The following is a 20,285-nucleotide window of genomic DNA, read 5'->3' as shown; positions in this document are numbered from 1 at the left end:
TGTACTACTAACTTTTGGATAATACCGACCACTGATTACCATGTACAATGTCTAATTATTGGTACTTTGACAATTTTCACTGAATATATATTGTGGTAGTCAGATCGAAAAATTATACTCCCGTTATAAAACTAGCACAGCTCTAACATGGCGATAGTTTCAAAACCAAACTTTTGCACAAGATTTAAACTTGTCACTACACTACCTACATATAATATTGACCACTAACTCACAGATATAATGTCTTTTTATAAGTAACTGACTTTTTAGTGAATATATCTTTGGTTACTTGGTAAAAAAAAATATGTCCCAATTGCATCTAGTGCATGTTCAAAAATTTTCCAAACAGCTTTTGCAATGAGAATGCAATTTGAAATGACTTGTTAAGCTACCCAGAACTAATATCAACTTTGTTACACTATTGTTACTAAGTAACAAGTTAATTACTTTATTATTAGTGAGTGTATACATTGTATCTCTTTACCTGCAAGTACAGACAATCTGTATCATCTTCCTACCCTTGGGAAATAATGTCTGGGTTTTAAAAAACACAAAACAAGGCAACTAATCTATTAAATCAAGAATCAACAGAAAAATAGAGAAGTGAGATGCTGAGATTTGATTTGAAGGTTCAGTGACATTTGTAGTAGATGTAACTCACAGTCAAGCAGTAGTTGCCAGTCAAAACAAATCTCAATAGCACTTGATAGAGAATAGAAAGTTGAAATTCAATGCTACCCCTTGGGATGACTTTTACATCACTTAGCAACAATCAACTGTACTTCCCAGTTGTAATTAAATCTTTAACAGACAACATTATTACTCCATGGATGCTTTCCACCATCTCACCACTCGTCTCATGAAAACACATTCTGAATGTATTCAAACTTGCCATGTATTTTAATCCAGTTTTGATTTCATCTGTTAAAATACAGTGTTTCACACAAGTGGCAAATTTCTCAATTGTTACCAGTATATTATTGGTTCAAGATGTATTGTATATTTACTGTAGATATTTCAAAGTAGTACTGATTGGGAAAGTTGAAATTTAGGTTGGTTGAATTTCTGTTTGGTTTCATTGAAGGCTGTTCTACCTGGAACACTCATTGTTGACCTATGACCCGATCTTTGACCTTTGAAGAGATCATGAAAGGTAAAACCATTCATTACCTATCATGTATAGGCCATCAAGATGTTGATTTCTGAATATCATGACAACTGTAGATAGAAACTGAACATGTATATCAGTACTTTTCTCAATGGTAGCAGATCTTTGTATTTTACTGATGACAGTTTCATTCTCAAACTAGAAATATGACAATACAAAACAGCTTTAACTGCTCACTGCTCAAAGCACTATACTACCCCAAGCACACACTTATAATTATAATATGCATACCAGCAAGGACTTCTAGAGGTACATTTACCCAATCATGTGTATGTAAATTTTTTGCTATCAATTTCAGCATGTGAAACTATGACCAATGGTTTTTCAATAAAACTAGTTATTGAGCAATATAAAGTCTTGGGTCAATTAATTCAGGTATTTTGACATAATAGTAGTCTTATAAAGTACAGTCATGGATGATGTCTACATGCTAGACTATAATTGAGTACTGCCCACGACTATTTTACTGTGGTTTAATTGCCAACATGGAACTGCACCCAACTGCCCACGCTACGAAAAAAAACCACACTGGTATGGGTGTGCTCCTAGGTGGGCGCATGTGCTGTAATGATGCAACAGAAATTCCTTGTTTGTTATGGGAGGCAAATGTGGGTAAATTTGGCCCAGGTAGTTACGAAAATATAACCAGTGTTATAGCATATGTGTATGATCCTGTTGTTTTCCTAGTCAGAAAGATTGTCACAAATACATCTATGAATGCATACATGACACACACACATACCCATATACATACATGACACACACACATATTCATATACATGCATGACACACGTACATACACATATACATATACATACATACATACACACACACACACATACATACATACATACATACATACATACACACATACACACACATATATATACACACACACATACATACATACATACATACATACATACATACATACATACATGACACACGCACACATACCCAGGCTCATTTATAAGGAACACTATCTTAAATTTTAAATAAAATTCAGTTTATTTTGAAAATATATTCCAGTCACATACACAAATAAAAAGCAAATGAAACATCAACCCAAAGTGTTACAGAAGGAAGGTATGCTTCATTAATTCCATGGCTACTACATGTACATGTGCCTTGTACAGTTTAATCTGTCATTCCAGCTGGCCATGATGTGTAGTATGGCTGCCTGTGTGGAATACACAGTAGGTGTACATATATACATCAAATACATGTCAGTAGACTATCAATAGATTGTCTGTGGTTACTGACAGCGTAGATATTAACTGATATGCTCTGGTTCTTCTATCATGAGATTTCCTATAATCTGTAGTTGCTTAGCCTTCTGCCAGTTGATGGTATTCCGGATAGTCTGTGATCATTTTGATGGCTTCATCATATAAGGTCATATCTGGAAATAAAATATGGATGCTAGTATTTAGTTTCAAGCTATTCAGTTAAGTAATCATGATTTCTTTTACATTGAAAGGATGTTCTCTTGCTTGCCTTTGGCTATGTTTACTCTCTCTCAAAGATTAAGAAATAATTCATGTAGAGAAACATGAGTTGAAATCTGCACAGTTCAATTACTTACCATTAGGGATAGTTGCAGTACATTTGTTGAAAAAGTTTAAAACTAAAATTTTCTTTTGGAAAGGCTATCACCTGTACATTAGAACATGTGATGAAGTTAATGATTACAGTACTGGTTCAGAAGTTATCTGTGTGGTCAACAAAAAGTTATCAACTAGTTTGAGACTCGATGTTCAACAAAGTAACTAAATCTCTGTTTCCTGATTTTTACGGAAAGTCACTTGTATAAAGTTGTAAATGTGGGCCATAAAATGAAAAAATCATGACTGAATCTTAAAATATAACTTTGTGTTTTAATAGTGTTCTCCTACGCTAACAAAATAGTGATAGAAAGAAACCCCAACAAGGTAACTAAATCTTTGTTTCTGGCAGATGCTGAAAATAAATTTCTAAAGAAAAGATCAATAAGGATGAAAGGGACCTAGTCTGGCAAAAATAATGAGTTAAAGACAGGATAACAAAAAAGGAAACGAGAGCCCTTCAGAGAAAGTGTCTGTCGATTTGAAACCTGAAACTTACCAAAATCTGTATCACCAAAGTTGACATAATTATGACACTGGATTTCACAGTTCATACCAACTTCACCGATCACTTCAATTATTCCATCAACAACATCATTTAGCTGAGAAGTAACGAAACCATCAAGTCAATTTTTTAGCCTGAATAAACAGACCAGACTTCTGTCAGACATGAATCATACTGCCTATGTTTGTGTGTATACACATGAATAAACCAGCACAAACACTGTAATTAGTTTAGGTCAAATCTGAATGTCCAATGCATCTGTTATTAGGGAAGCACAAAGTATTCACTACTTCTCTGTGCAATTTGAGACTTCAAGGTTTCCAAACAATTGGACATTTGACAGTATAATTTGCTTGCTTTGTCTTCTGTCCGGGATACTTGCCCACTTATCCTTTCACTTCCTCAACCTATCTTTGAAGGAACCCAGACTGTGTAACGATGTCCTTGTTTTCTTCGATTCAAATGAGTGATTCCAGTTACACACAACCAGGTTGTAAGTTAATTCATATTACAGCTGATAAGCTTGTGCTTCTATTACAGCCAAGTGTGGACAATATCTGAACTACACAATTCTATGTATTAAAACTGCATTGAAAATAAACAGTTACAATGGCACTGAAAGACAATTCAGTTTTAACTGTTAAATATTGAAATTATCGAAATACTGCACATATTTGCTATTGCTAAGGTACAACTATTCAAAGGGATAATTGCCACCAATTTAGTGAGCTGTAACTGTTAAATATTGAAACTCATCAAACTACATGATGAATATACCAGTACTACAACGTTTTCCTGTTGCAAAGGTGTAATTGTCTGAATTGATAATTGCTATTATTATTTTTAAAATGTCCATGTCCTTGGATATTTGTAAACAGAGTTATGTCATCCCAAAACACTTCATTTTTATTTGCAGTATTGCTATGGTCAGTATGGAACTTTTCTTTTAATTTCTACATTTTAGGAGCACTCATTCATTCCCTTGAAAAGAAAAAGCTCCATTTTTATTCTCTAGAAAGACTTTAGTTTTGCTATTATGTATGCTTGAGATATCTATCACATCCGCAATGCCCATTAAGGTACTGATTGTTTTGCTGTAAAGATTTAAGTGTTCATGTTGCTATGGATATGTTTATTTATTCATAGTTGCTAGGGATATCGTGAATATGCTTTACATAGAAACACTTCTTAGGCCACCACTTTGACCAATTCTCATTTCTCTTCCGTTCCAATACTTAGACCAAGTCTCACATTTTTAAGATGAAATTTTGAACAATATATTGCCTTAGATATTTCACAACAATAGAGTACTCCATAATTCCTTATACTAGTAATATAGAGGAATATTGTAGTACTACCTGCAGTCGGGACTTGATTCTGACAATGTCCCTCCCTTTTCACATTGTCAAAATCATGTCCCATACACTGTTTGCAAACAGGACAAGGAATATTGATACCCACCGGTTCCGGAAGAAAAACTCTGACATCTTGCTGATCACTTGTTGTCATAACAAAAGCAGTCTGATCAGGATCAACCTAAAACAATGGACAGTGAAAGAAGAAATAATATGTTTACATGATATGGTGATGTGTATTATTTACTGTGCAGGCAAGGGAATGTAGTGTTGTCATTCATCTCTCAGTCAGAACACTTCTAATACTACACAGAATTTTACACAACCCGGGGTATGTATTAGACAATATATAAGGCATTATATATAACATTATATAGTTCTGAGTCTATCTACTTTCTACAATATCATCGCATTTTACCACACATCATTACAATTTACAACATTATTATTCAATTTTAGTGTTATGTATTTGATGATGGCCATAGCATAATAATATCAAATGATTAGAATAATACTTTAACAAATAAACTATTTGTAAAACACACATCCATGTGATAGAGGGACTGTGACACAGTGATACACAAAAGATACCAATTGTTACATGTAAATAAATGTTATATGAATATTCAACTTGCAATGTCAATGATAACCTAGCTTTATTGTGAGTTTTTATTATAATATACATGTACTTACGTTTTTCACCTTTCCTAAGAGGCAAACAAATTTCCCCTGATTCTGAGGTAGCATAGATGCGTTTACTCTTGGTCTGGGACTGTCAATAGACGCCATCGTTATGTCAAAAACTGATGAAGCCACAAAAATACGTTGCTGACCTAATCAACGTATCCAAATCAACGTGCGAAATTGGCGCGTAGTTATGGCGCATGCGTAGAAACATCCTCGTACAGGTATATTTTGTTGAAATGTAAATATTTTATTGATACTTGTGGTATTTGATTCATTATTTAGGATAATGTATATTTAACTTTTTATAAAAAAGTTTAGTTCTAAATATTTCAAAACAAAAATACGAAAGGAAGATGTTATTGAAATGCTTCAAAAATAATATTTAGTTGATGGACAATATATTTGACCTTTCCATGACCTACATCACGAACAAGATGGAAGCCAAACATTGCTGCATTGCGAAGTGAGATGACGCATAGTTGTGTGATTGTTATGCTGAAGAAAAAGTTTGCTGGCAGGTAGGAATATTCCCCGGTTGACAATACTTCTTTGATTAATCAGTGAAAATACATGGTTTATACTGTAGAGGTCATCAAAGTCCCCATCGCGTCAAATTTCATGGTGTACACGTATTTCATTATTTATCTATTTGTAAATTACACACTGTGTACCGTTGAAGCCTGGGCCTAGAAGGTAACGACTATTTAATATTAACGTTGTTTTTGTATCATTGACATTTTCGATCGTTTTCAGTTGTTTACTATTTTATCAAACCTGATCACGAACCATTGGGTAATGTAATTGTATTGCAGAAAACTACATGCCTCATTTGTTTCGTTGTCGATTGTGTTTGTGTGAATGATTTTATCTGGGAGTATTAGTCCTGCTTGCAGACGGTGTACGACCTCAGAAGGGAGGGACAGTTGTCAGAATCGAGTCCCATATTACTCCGTATGCAAGCAGGACTAGGAGAGTACAGTACAAATAAAATTATTGGTCTGGCTCCAGGGTCTAGTCTGTGCTCTGGCGAACAAGACGTGAATGTATAATAGCTATCTTAATAGATGACATACTTCCCAATGTGTGCATCCATTCTCAAATGATAACACTTATTAACAGTTAAATCTAACAATAGTATTTCATTCAAGAAAATTAAGGAAAAAATCTCAACACTAAAAAAAAGGAGATTGAGTTCGCAGCCATTTTGAAAGTCATATATATATATATATATATATATATATATATATATATATATATATATATATATATATATATATATATATATATATATATATATATATATATAATTATAATTGTACTTTTGTTGACTCTGAATTAGACCTTACCCAACTGACCAAGACTTTTGTCTCCTTACCTGCTATTTTTCATAATAAGACTAACTGTAATAAATCCATAAAACCATAATTGTTTCATTTTTTTGATTACAAATACTGAATACTTAGTATTAGTCTTCCTACCTCTAATTGACAGTGAGTCAGTGGGCGTTCCACAACTTTTTTTTTTTTGACTTGACAAACACTTTGAGACTCTGGACTGTACTCAACTCTTTTGTCATACATGTCGTTTCTTTTATCATTGTGGTGTACAATAATTTATGATGGATTTTATGAGAAAGGAAATATATCTATTCTATACGCCTTAGAAGAAAATGAAGTGTAACTTATTAGATGTCACCAGTTAATATATATATATATATTAGAACTTTTCACATGTATAACCGTTAATCATGTGTGGTTGTCGTTCTGTTCCATAACATTCAGATATGTTCAGTTGTTTACCTAACATGTCTGAAGCTTGATACCTTGATACCTTGATAAAGAAATTTTATTCGAAACGTCTGATTTTACATCTATTTACATACAAGTTCCATATGCATTATATATATATATATATATATATATATATATATATATATATATATATATATATATATATATATATATATATATATATATATATATATATATATATATATATATATATATATATATATATATATATATATATAAGTGCACATTTTAAACCTAAAAATGTACAGAAATCAGTTGAGTGCAAAACTTGCTTTGTTTTGTCTGTGATGTTAATACATGTGGGAGTTTGACTCCAGGTAGTCTTGAATAATAATGACATCTCTAGGGCAAGTAAAAGATTCATAAAAAGTGTTTATCACATCAGTGATTTATACTATTGCATTGATTTATATCTACAGATTATCTCCACAGGTAGGGCCATATAAAAAATAAGTGTGTTTCTGATAATCTGACCGACCCTAAACATTTTCTTGCATGCAAAATGGTAACAATTTACTTCTGTTTCTGTGTACATCTTCATGGTTTTGTCTCATCTGTTGTCACTCTTAACATCTAGAGAAATCAAGTCTTTTTAGACTATAACAGTACAGTCTGCGTAACATGTTCATCTACTTAACTATGTCTTCATTTAATTCTTTTACACCTCATCAAATGCACATGGACGTATTGTGACCGAGTATCTTACCTTGGTGTCAAAGTAATGTTTAAAATTTGAAAGTAAAATATAAAATCCCAACCTGCATGTCTTACCCTATTTTCTAAAGTCATGTTATCGGAAACAAATATTTTTTTTGATTTTGCCTAGTCTATGATTCAAGTCAAGTATAACCTACTTTGCCTCCCACAGGAGATATCTATTATGTCTATATGTATCGTCATGGGGATCAACAAGACAAGTAGTTTTGTATACCTTTTCATGTGTAAATGGACAACAAGGAGAAAGCTTTCTTTTAAATGTCACTGCAACATATTCTGGATTTTGAAGGGTAACGACCATGTTGACTATATTTTGAAGAAAAAAATTAAAAGCACAGACTTATTCCCATTTCTTCTTAAATTGATTTTGATAATGATAACATTTGATAATGATAACATTCACATTTAGAACACATCCTATGAAAACATGGTAAAAACAGTTGTATCAAATGTATTAATGAGCGATGACGACAGCCTGTCAATTTGTGATGGATTACTACTGATATTCGCCGTTCGTTCTTCGCTCACTATGACATTCAAACACACTTGACAACTTTCGTTGGGGACCTTGACTAGACTGGGATTAAGATGAAGTATTTAATATGTAATCCTGTCCCTGTCTGGAACTAGACTAATAAAATATATCAAACATATGTATAACATTTCAACCATCCTTTCACACCAACTGTTCGCTGGCTTTAAAAAAAAGAAGTATACCTCAATCCAATCATTCCGTATTGGGGTTAACTAAGACAGAGACATGTTCTATGGCAGAGTTAAAAAGTCAACATCATAGCATAATTCACTTTCATAGAGACAATAACTTATAGAACTTCTATTGTCTTTTTTTCCATACATAATCTAGACACAAAAACTGAGGAACCTGATACCCTGTTGATAGAACAGCTATGGTAGACACAATATCATCTTTCTTTGGTAGTTTGGGTAGAAGGAGAGGAAATTCACAGCCGTCAACATCACCACAACAACAACAAAGATCTGGTGAGAGAGAAGAGGATGGCTTTGTGTTTCTTGGAAATACTCACTCAGAAAGAAACACAAGAGATTCAGATTATCAACCAGATGCACCACCAACTTATGCATCACAGGTAACATGACATTTAGATGTTATTGGTTATAAACCAGGTGTACTACCAACCTATGAATCACAGGTAACATGACATTTAGATGTTATTGGTTATAAACCATGTGCACCACCACCCTATGAATCACAGGTAACATGACATTTAGATCTTATTGGTTATAAACCAGGTGTATCACCAACCTATGAATCACAGGTAACATGACATTTAGATCTTATTGGTTATAAACCAGGTGTATCACCAACCTATGAATCACAGGTAACATGACATTTAGATCTTATTGGTTATAAACCAGGTGTACCACCACCCTATGAATCACAGGTAACATGACATTTAGATCTTATTGGTTATAAACCAGGTGTACCACCACCCTATGAATCACAGGTAACATGACATTTAGATCTTATTGGTTATAAACCAGGTGTACCACCAACCTATGAATCACAGGTAACATGACATTTAGATGTTATTGGTTATAAACCAGGTGTACTACCAACCTATGAATCACAGGTAACATCACATTTAGATCTTATTGGTTATAAACCAGGTGTACTACCAACCTATGAATCACAGGTAACATGACATTTAGATGTTATTGGTTATAAACCAGGTGTACTACCTTCCTATGAATCACAGGTAACATGACATTTAGATCTTATTGGTTATAAACCAGGTGTACTACCAACCTATGAATCACAGGTAACATCACATTTAGATGTTATTGGTTATAAACCAGGTGTACCACCAACCTATGAATCACAGGTAACATGACATTTAGATCTTATTGGTTATAAACCAGGTGTACCACCAACCTATGAATCACAGGTAACATGACATTTAGATCTTATTGGTTATAAACCAGGTGTACCACCAACCTATGAATCACAGGTAACATAACATTTAGATCTTATTGGTTATAAACCAGGTGTACCACCACCCTAAGAATCACAGGTAACATGACATTTAGATGTTATTGGTTATAAACCAGGTGTACCACCAACCTATGAATCACAGGTAACATGACATTTAGATCTTATTGGTTATAAACCAGGTGTACCACCAACCTAAGAATCACAGGTAACATGACATTTAGATCTTATTGGTTATAAACCAGGTGTACTACCAACCTATGAATCACAGGTAACATGACATTTAGATCTTATTGGTTATAAACCAGGTGTACCACCAACCTAAGAATCACAGGTAACATGACATTTAGATGTTATTGGTTATAAACCAGGTGTACCACCAACCTATGAATCACAGGTAACATGACATTTAGATCTTATTGGTTATAAACCAGGTGTACTACCAACCTAAGAATCACAGGTAACATGACATTTAGATCTTATTGGTTATAAACCAGGTGTACTACCAACCTAAGAATCACAGGTAACATGACATTTAGATCTTATTGGTTATAAACCACGTGCACCACCACCCTATGAATCATGAGTGGCATGACATTTAGATGTTATTGGTTATAAACCAGGTGTACTACCAACCTAAGAATCACAGGTAACATGACATTTAGATCTTATTGGTTATAAACCACGTGCACCACCACCCTATGAATCACAGGTAACATGACATTTAGATCTTATTGGTTATAAACCAGGTGTACTACCAACCTAAGAATCACAGGTAACATGACATTTAGATCTTATTGGTTATAAACCACGTGCACCACCACCCTATGAATCATGAGTGGCATGACACTCGGATGTTACTCATTATAAAAAAGGTGTACATCATATATGAATTATCTGTAAAACAAGACTAAGACATTATTATTAGTTATAAACCAGGTGTATCACCAACCTATGAATCAGAGAGAACATCCAGACACTATAGTTATCAACCAGGGGAACTTTCCATTTCAAGAAACAACATTAAATACACCTTACAGAAACTATTGGATTTTTAAGCCAAGTAAGCCATAGTTCTCAGGTAATGTAACCCAATAAGTCATTGAATATCAACCCGGACCAGGAGTAAGTACTACCACATTCAGCAACACAATACCTATATGTATTGGTTATCAACCAGGTACACTTCTCTTTGAATTACAGGATATACTAAGGTATTAGTTTTAAAATAATATGGATAACACTCAAGACAAATGCACATCTTTGCATTACATGTTATTACAGGCTTTTTCAAAAAGGTGCATATGTCCTCAAATCGTGTTCGTCATGAAAGCTTAGTTTTGGTTGTAAACAAATGGGAGATATGTATTATGTTTAAAAATCTGAGACGACTATCGTCCTAAGTTTTCTATTTGCGACAAGTATAGATAGAAGACCAATAAATCCACCACGCGGAGAGTTTCCTGTCCAAAAGTCGGCTCATATTACTTTTCATCTCACATCATCTTTCACATATCTATTTATCAGTCTGTAGATAGTATTCTCTTTGTCTACAGAATATGTTATCAAAAGGAAGCAATCAGTTGAGTTCCTGTGTTTTAATGAATTTTTTTGTGTGTAAGTGGGAAAATTGATAATGATAGATCTGTCTCCCATGTGATATTATGCAATTTGTAAAGTAGGAATGATGTCATACTTTATACAATATGTATCCCAAGAGATCTGTACTTGCTAGCTTATGCTGGGAAAGGAAATGAAATGAAATGAAATGCAAAGATAAAAATCAACTCTCAGATTTTATACTTTGCATTTTTAGTGAAATTGATAACAGTACTACCATCTGTGTTTTTGTGGAATAAATCCCCTCGGGCCAGTTGTATTGTCATGTTGCTTAGTTTTGATGTTTACTATTTTGTGAGGAAATTTTACTTCAGGGTAAAATGATTCGATAAGTTACAGGCGAGTTACATCTAAAAAAAATGTTAGGTGATTGATATTTTCTGTGCAAATTTTTGTACAGTTTCTGTGCATGATGGATATATACTCTAGGCATAATTATAATATTATGTTTTTGCAAAAAATGTGTAAGGTAATGAAACGACTGATAGTAGACCGTAATAGTAGAGTACATCCTAGTATTGTCTCTTCAACATAAATGTAGCAAGAGTGTAGATGTAAGGGTTTTCATGTCAATTGTGACTATGATACAAAGGTCACATGTATCTCACCCTGTAATAGACCAGACTAGTATTTATTAATCAAAAACTATGATATTTCAAACAAAACAGTCAGTCACTTATACAGAAAAGAGATTATCAAAAAATACAACTACATGTTAAACTGAATTGAAGTCATAATGGTAGATTGGCTACTAATACTAAGGCGAACTGACTTGAAATCTACACAGTGGTATTTACTATTTCTTTCTGATTGGTTCTAGTCCTTTAGTGAGATTTCAACTATATTTGTATCTCAGCCAGTCTGGCTGTAGAATGGGTACCTGGCAGGATGGAGATTATGAAAATGGCTTGGTTGATGGTTATATGTGCTCATAGTGGTAGCATGGATTGCTAGCTCAGCAGAAAGTTGAAAGTGTTATAACACGATAGGTCTGTGCCAGAGTTAGTATTTGTATCATAGCACTTTGAAAGCTTCTAATTGTTGGAAGGTACTGTGAAAAAAAAAAATGTGCATTAATATCACTATGTTAAAATTGATCACTTATCATGGGAACACCATGATATAGATTGTGATGATTTATTTTAAGTTTATACATACATGAATACATGTATATACGCAATGTTTATATTAGTTTATAGCATACATTTTCAATGAATTATTATAGTCACCATGTTATAATCTACACTGCTGTAATAATAATTGACAGATACCCTTTCATGGTCAACTTTGCTTCAGTGCCATTGTCACCAATTGATAATTGAAAAGTCAGCTTTCATTGAAATTTCAATGGTTTTATTCCACTTAGTTACACACAGATAAAGGTCTGGTCATTAAAATGAAGGGTCATCTGTGTTCGTATTTAATATAATATAGCTCGTTCCCACAGGAAATCAACATCACAGTCAAAGGTCATGACCTTTTCAAAGATACATGATATGTAACAATCAAGGTTTCCTGCAACTGACATGGAAGACTAAACCAACATGACAGCAAATTACTGCGGCGTATTCTAATATGTGCATTGCTTGATAGTAGGGCCTTAACTGGAAAGCTTGTGAATTATTTGAAGTATATTCAATGGAACATGTGCAGAATAGTGGGCCCAATTATGTTTTGGAGACATTAAATCGGTATTCATGTTTCAGAGACCCTTAGGAAAGTCCTAGAAGTAAGATGTGTACGTTTACAAGTCAGTCATGTTTATCTCTCACATCTTGCTATTCTCACTTTCACCCTGTTTCTATGTTCTATATTCTAATAAGATGGTGATCATGCTTTTAGTGGAGTGACCCCCATTCTGTATAACTACATGTATAACATTGTTACAACAACCTCTCTCTCTCAAAATCCAGCTTTTGCCAAGCCTGTCAATTTTTAAATCTGAACTTAAACAACTCACCTTTTTAGAATAGCTTTTTACTATTAGAGGCGTTAAAAAAATTGTGTAGTTCCGATTACATTACAGATGTACAGCCATTACAGATTGGAAGAATAGTTTTATATTGTCTTTTTATTAGTAAGTTGATGTCAGTTTCTGCACCCACTATTTCTTGCGAGACTTCACAATTTTATTATTATTTTTGTCGAATATATAAAAAAAAAAAAAACGTCTAGGGTCGGTGTGAAAAACTAGGTGGGGTCAGGTAACCAGAACCAGATAACTTTTTTTTTTATTTGGCCTAACTTTTTTTTTGTCATATGTTTTATTATGGCCTTTTACTCATTTTCATGCAGACATTGTTGTTTTTGGTTTCACATATACTGTGATCAGGCTTTTGAACAGTGAATATTGACACTATATGAATAAAATATTAATATTATTATTATTATTAAAAGCCATTTTTTACAGTCAGTTTTACTTACTGAACTCATTTTGGCTCTCCGTCACTTATGAAATATAACAATCAGACCAAATCAATGATAACAAGTGATTAATATCAAAGCACCATTTCGCTGTATAGCATAACCATTCATATAATGAACATATTCACAGTAATGTATTAGAAAAATACAAACTGGCTGTGTTGGCATATTTTGATATTTAGGCAATAACTAAATCTGGTTTGAAATCCAATATCTATATGTATGTTTGCCCACTGTGATTTCAATGACAGTAAGAGTCCCACCACATTTATTTGGCCTTTAGATGTACAGTATCTTCACTGAAGACTGAGTAGTTTTCCAAGAAATGACGTGATGCTTTGACCTTTACTGTATTCAGTGTACATATACAGTGGGTATATATCAGGATTCTCAGTATGCAAACTATTAGTATTAGCTGCAGGGATGGACCTTGAAGACAGTTTCCTGCAGTCCTTGTTACCTATGGTCCAACTTGGGAAATTTGTTGACAAGAGAGAGAGAGAAATGATTACCTGTGAAGATGGATATCATGCCTGTATGACTCCAGGGTACTCAATTGAATGACATGGAAAGACTTTTAGGGTGGGCGGGATGCAATGTAGCTCTGTCATTTAGTAATAGTTAGTAGCCTGTAAATGATTCCATGCAGTTATAAGTCAATACTAAGATTTGTAGCATGCAATTAGAATGTATGAAAAAAAAAATGGGAGCATTTTAGAAAGACAAACACAGATAACAATACAGATTGACAGACAAGTGACATTGCAGTTTAAAATTAACCCCCAAGAGGGAGCTGTACAAATGCCTGTCTGTTCAGCCTTCCATCTGTCTGTTTACACATCCATTCTTGTACAGCCATATCTCTAACACCCACAATTAGATTTCAACCAAACCTGGCACAAATATCAAACACTAACTGTTATATGCACAGCACTTAATATTTTGTGATGTTGACCAGTATAGATGAACAGTAATCATGTTTGTTGTAAACATTAACCTTTTCAACCATTCAGTTGAATACACAGATTCCATTCAAGTGTCTATGCCATATTATCATAAATAAGATTCGACTTGACTTTTTACCTTAGCTGGCAGTCATCTTCAAGGTCTAATAGCGATTTGTTCAAAGGTTTTAGAAGTTTTGCATATTGAGACACCAATCAAGTATCTAAACCCATATTGTTAGAGGTGAGCTGCATAATCAGGTACTGACTTTTGACCTTGACCTTCTTCTTCAAGGTCCAATGACACTTTCCTCAACCAGCTTGGTAAGTTTTGTATGTTGAGACACATGCATGTATCTAAACCCTTATTGTTACAGGTAAGCTGTACAATCATGCAAGCAGTGACTTTTGACCATGCCCTTCATTTTCAAAATCAGATTGCAAGTTGTCCTTTTGAGGTTTTACTCATTGGGAGTATGTTTTCAAATGTAGACTTATTGAACTATATATCAAATTATCAATGCCTGTGTCTGTAACTATCAGTTAAAATCGTAGTCAATCAATCAATCAATTCATTTACTGATAAATCATAGTCAGTCAAACTTATCATAAAAATATCAAATTTCATGGAATTTTCAAGTAATTGCTTGACCTATGTGATATGATCAACAGCTAATTTTTAACCACATAGTTGATTGATTGGCTTGTTTTGTGGGGAACCCTGGTAAAATACACGGTGAACTCAGAAATATGTTACCTGCTTTCTGATCAAAACAAAAATGTTGTATTGTCAATGATGTTGAAGTCCTGAAAATGAAGCAAACTTTGAGTGTTTGGGAGGAGGGGGGGGGGGCACTTTGAGTCATATTTATATTGGATTTTTGGTGAAGATTTGACAACTAAGAGATGTAAACTTTCTTGTTTTGGGGCAGAAACTGCTGAAAATAATCAACGACATAAGAAAACAATAGAATAATATAATGATAATATTTATTTTTTAATATTTATTTTTAAAATGCTCTAAACGGTTCACAAATCTAAAAAAAAGAAAAAGCTCTTGACACTAAAACAACTCTTGATACATCTTAAAAGACAATTAATTAAAAGCTTTGCGGAAAAGATGCGTTTTTAAACTTTATATATATGGATGCCAATATCATGATAGTGTTACTTTTATCATAGCTGAAATTGTGACTGATAAATATATATAATGATAAGCTAATTGCTCAGTCACTGACAACTTCCAAGTATGGATGTACTGTACTTATGAAGTCTACTATTAGCTCAAAGTGTCTTTGAGTAATGTGATTTTACATGATGTTATATGGCACTTAACTTCTATTTGTTTCTGTTATATGGTTTCAGACTGGGTTGCCATCATTTGATGAAGCCATTGCTGCCAGAGAAAATGACAGTTACCACCAAACAGGAAGTCTTCGTACACCTGGTAGTCCTCATCAACAACCAATGAGTTATGATTATCACCAAACAGGAAGTCTTCCTACATCTGGTAATGTTAACCAACATCCTGTCTACCAACCAATGAGTTTACCAGGTAGCCATGTGACAGGACAGCAACCAATGAGCTCTCATATACAGAATCAACACATGTCAACAAGTTGTCATGGTAACCACTCCATGCAGAGTAATTGTGATGGAAAACAAACAGTTGGATTCAGTAGTTTGGTTACTGCTGATGACATTCCATTTGAACTTTCACTCGAAATGGAAGTGATAGCGAATGTATCAACACTTGGCAGTCGCTGGTTGTATGTACCATCAGTACCACATACTAACTCAGCACAGTATCACTATGACTTTGCATGTGAGAAAGCTGTTATGAAAGAAACAGCATGTATGGATAATACAGGAGCTAACTTAGATAGAACTACATCTACCCAATGGACTAGTGGTTCACAATCTACAAACAGTAGTTACAGTAGGACCAATGTGAATACTAACTTGATGTCATTTGATTGAAAAGACACATCATTTTTTTTCTGGAGCTTCCATATAATACTGCCACCCATAATAGCCACAAGCACACCTACAAATACACAACTCCTTTCCAATTCCCTGTCACTCAAACCTCCCTTCCCCCACCCCCCACCCCCACCCCACACACAGTTGTGTGCTGTTTCTTTATTACTGTCAAATAGAAGTATGCAGTATTGTGAATGTAAATAAGACTTTCTGCTTCTGTAAATCAGCAGTAAAGGAATACAAAAAAAAAAGGTTTTGAATCTTCAAATGCTGTAAAGCTGGATCCAAAGGGATTCAGTTTGTTCTTAACCGATATAATAGTGGTAATGAGTACAAAAATGACCTAAATCTTGTCATGTTTAATATTACAAACATACTGATTACCACAATTCATAACTATGTACTGAATGTGAACTTTGACCTGAACTAAGACTGGTGTAAGGAGGCATGTTCAGATTCAGCTTCAGATTCAGATACTTTATTGCCATAAAAGTATTAAAATATTGGAATATAACTATTCACGAGTACTCCTAAAGACGGTAAAAAAGAGAACAAAAGGACAGATAAAAAACAACCAAGATAAAAGTGAAAATTGGGACTCATTTAAAAATCAAATTGCAGAAGGGTAAAAGCTTTTGCTAAAACATTCAGAGGATGTCTTTATACTATGATAGTACCGACCAAAGCATACAAAGGTTAATGAGTAGGATGTTGTGTAATGGATGTTGTGGATGTTGCCTTGTGGACAGTCCTCAAGTGATACATGGAGTCAAGTGAACGCAGATTGGTGCCAATGATTTTTTCTTCACTGCAGATGAAGCTAACTCCTCCAGCGTAATGTTCCTGAACCAGACAATGATAGTTGATTAAAGTACTTTTAGTAGTTGAATGATAAAAATTGACTAAAATATCTTGGCTCACATCAAATTTTTTCAGGCATCTGAGAAAATAAAGACTTTGCTGGGCTTTGTTTACTAGGGATTCAGTATTAGTACGCTAGGACAAAGTGTGACTTTAGACTACCTTGTTTTGTACAATATCATTGTCTTTTTTTGTCACTCTTTGATAACATGAACTGTAAAATATGTCATGTTGCAGGTAATATACAAATTAGTATGATGCTTACATTTTATTTTGTCACTGTAGAAATAAACACTGAATCAAACCTATCAAAGAACTGTTCAGTTATCTTTAGAAACAGAAACACAATGTAAAAGTGCAGTAAACAGTTTTATTCTCTGTCATCATCATATGATTTCATCAATTCCATTGATGATAATTGGTGTAAAAAGTTGACTTTTCGAAAACTAAATGCCTGCAATATTTGTGAACTATTAGGATTTACCTTAGGGATGATCGCACAATGTCACACATTCTCAATAAGCAAACTTATTTTCTTTAGGGGGATGGGGTCTGGTGTCAATGCAATTGCTGAACTTAATTTTTGCACTTCTAACCAAATTTCAAAAACTTTCGCGCCTTCAATGATAACAGCTTCTGTATTTACTACTGAGATGTTGATAAATTGATAAAAATTTACTTCTGATATGAGATATGGTGCTGGGTTTCTGGCACTGAGTCTTTTAATGTGTTTACAATCATGTTTTACACTACATTGATCGTAGTGGTGTGACCGCTATAGTTTGAATCATATTTTGAATCATATTAAACGCTCATTTAGGGGGAGGGGGAAGGGGTTTTGACCTAAACGAATGATGTTCATTTGTTGAGCTTGTGCGACATTGTACAATCGTCCCTTACATCATATCAAGTGCTATACACAAACCTTTAGAAGATATCAGTATTCCTAAGTTTATGGAGACAACATGTGACATAATAATCTAATGTTGTTCCCAGTATTTTCTTTCTTCAACCAAGGAAATTACAAGTGACATGAGGGGCCTTGTCACTACAAGTCAAAAGATAAGTTGTAACAAAACTAAACTCTTTAGATCATGAGTATTTTCCAGCTGAATGAAGAAAGATTTTGGGGAATAATATAATTATACCTCCACAGGCATTATGTATGAAAAAATCAGGGGAAAATAATGGTGATTTTGAATTGTTTTGACTTTCATTGTCAGCACCCCAGAACCAATGATGTAGACACACATCTTTGTGATGTAGAACAACCAGGGTTTAAATTCCATATTTTTTGTTCAAGCGCATCCAATGTGGCATGCATGAGATATAAAGGAGTATGAGTCAGAATGGATGGTTTACTGTACAGCTCATACAAAGCAGTTGCCATATGTGTTGTGTTGACTGTTCAGATGTAAAACTATCAATATTCACGGATGTTGTCACTGCACAATAATATTAAAACCACTCTCTCATAATGTCATCACAAAGATATATTTACATTGTATTTTCACATGTGGAGTTATCTTTCTGTATCTTTTTTTTCAGTCAATTTAGAAATAAATTGTAATAAAGCATTTTGCACTTCCTGTCTTGTAGATATTCCAATCAGTGTAAAGGTCAACCCTAATATAGGTCACAGCTAACCACTTACTATAACTTGTATAAGTCTGTTATTTCATCAGTGTTAAAACGTCGTGATATTATTTAGCATATTTATCTGTGGGTGTAAGCTCCTAATGAAGTATTAAAAAGTACCCTTTATCCTATCAGTTTGTGATTTGATATTGTTCACAATAAAATATGGAAAATGGTTAAACTGACTTATTGTGAATTTGAATGTAGGTTTTGTCTGATTGTAGAGGCAGGGGTTGGGGACTGAGTCAGTGTCTGATACAGTTTGAGTATATCACAGTACATACATGCATGATGGCACACACACACACACACACACACACACACACACACACACACATACACACATACATACATACATACATACATACATACATACATACATACACACACACACACATACATACATACATACATTGTACACACACACATACATACATACATATATACACACATATATACATACACACACATACATACATACATACATACATACATGCATACATACATACATGCATACATACATACATACATACATACATACATACATACATACATGTATACATACATACATACATACATACATACATACATACATACACACACATATATACATACACACACATACATACATACATACATACATACATACATACATACATACATACATACATACATACATACATACATACATACATACATACATACATACATCATTCATTCAGAGGCTGTGGTTTAAGACGATGAAGTGGACTTGTGTTTCTTTGTTCAGTTATACGAAATTGTACATGCCCAGTCTTTTAGTGATCTACACAGTATATCATAGAGCAAACCTTGTACGTATATCAGGTCGTTTAGTGAACTACACACCAAATAAACACAATGGTGTGTATTATAAAATCCAAGCACAAATGTTCTTGGGGACTAGAATATGAAAATTATACATCCATTCTGTTATAAACTTAAATGTGATATGATTATTGCGCGCGAACTATAATG

The 20,285-nt window shown here is 33.8% G+C and overlaps 2 protein-coding genes across 3 annotated transcripts; one reads left to right on the top strand and one right to left on the bottom strand.

Annotated features, from left to right (window-relative positions):
• Nucleotides 1-2,203: 2,203 nt before the first annotated feature.
• LOC144434654 (replication protein A 14 kDa subunit-like) lies at nt 2,204-5,489 on the bottom strand. The gene is made up of 4 exons (XM_078123159.1): nt 5,326-5,489; nt 4,739-4,813; nt 3,272-3,374; nt 2,204-2,570 (listed from the first exon to the last, which is right to left on the bottom strand). The coding sequence occupies exons 1-4, from the start codon at nt 5,419-5,421 to the stop codon at nt 2,497-2,499; spliced, it is 348 nt and encodes a 115-aa protein (XP_077979285.1). The 5' UTR covers nt 5,422-5,489; the 3' UTR covers nt 2,204-2,496.
• Nucleotides 5,490-5,733: 244 nt separating this feature from the next.
• Nucleotides 5,734-19,470, top strand: LOC144433930 (uncharacterized). Of its 2 annotated transcripts, none has more exons than XM_078122339.1 (3): nt 5,734-5,837; nt 8,713-8,956; nt 16,173-19,470. In XM_078122339.1, the coding sequence occupies exons 2-3, from the start codon at nt 8,756-8,758 to the stop codon at nt 16,785-16,787; spliced, it is 816 nt and encodes a 271-aa protein (XP_077978465.1). In that variant the 5' UTR covers nt 5,734-5,837; nt 8,713-8,755; the 3' UTR covers nt 16,788-19,470. The 2 variants fall into 2 exon arrangements, with proteins under 2 accessions (XP_077978465.1, XP_077978466.1); XM_078122340.1 differs by lacking the exon at nt 5,734-5,837 and adding an exon at nt 5,847-6,012.
• Nucleotides 19,471-20,285: the final 815 nt, after the last annotated feature.

This window comes from Glandiceps talaboti, chromosome 4 (genome assembly GCF_964340395.1).
Source record: "Glandiceps talaboti chromosome 4, keGlaTala1.1, whole genome shotgun sequence".
Classification (NCBI taxonomy): Eukaryota; Metazoa; Hemichordata; class Enteropneusta; family Spengelidae; genus Glandiceps; species Glandiceps talaboti.
Note: the sequence above shows the minus strand (reverse complement) of the source record. Positions and strands in the feature narration are given on the sequence as shown.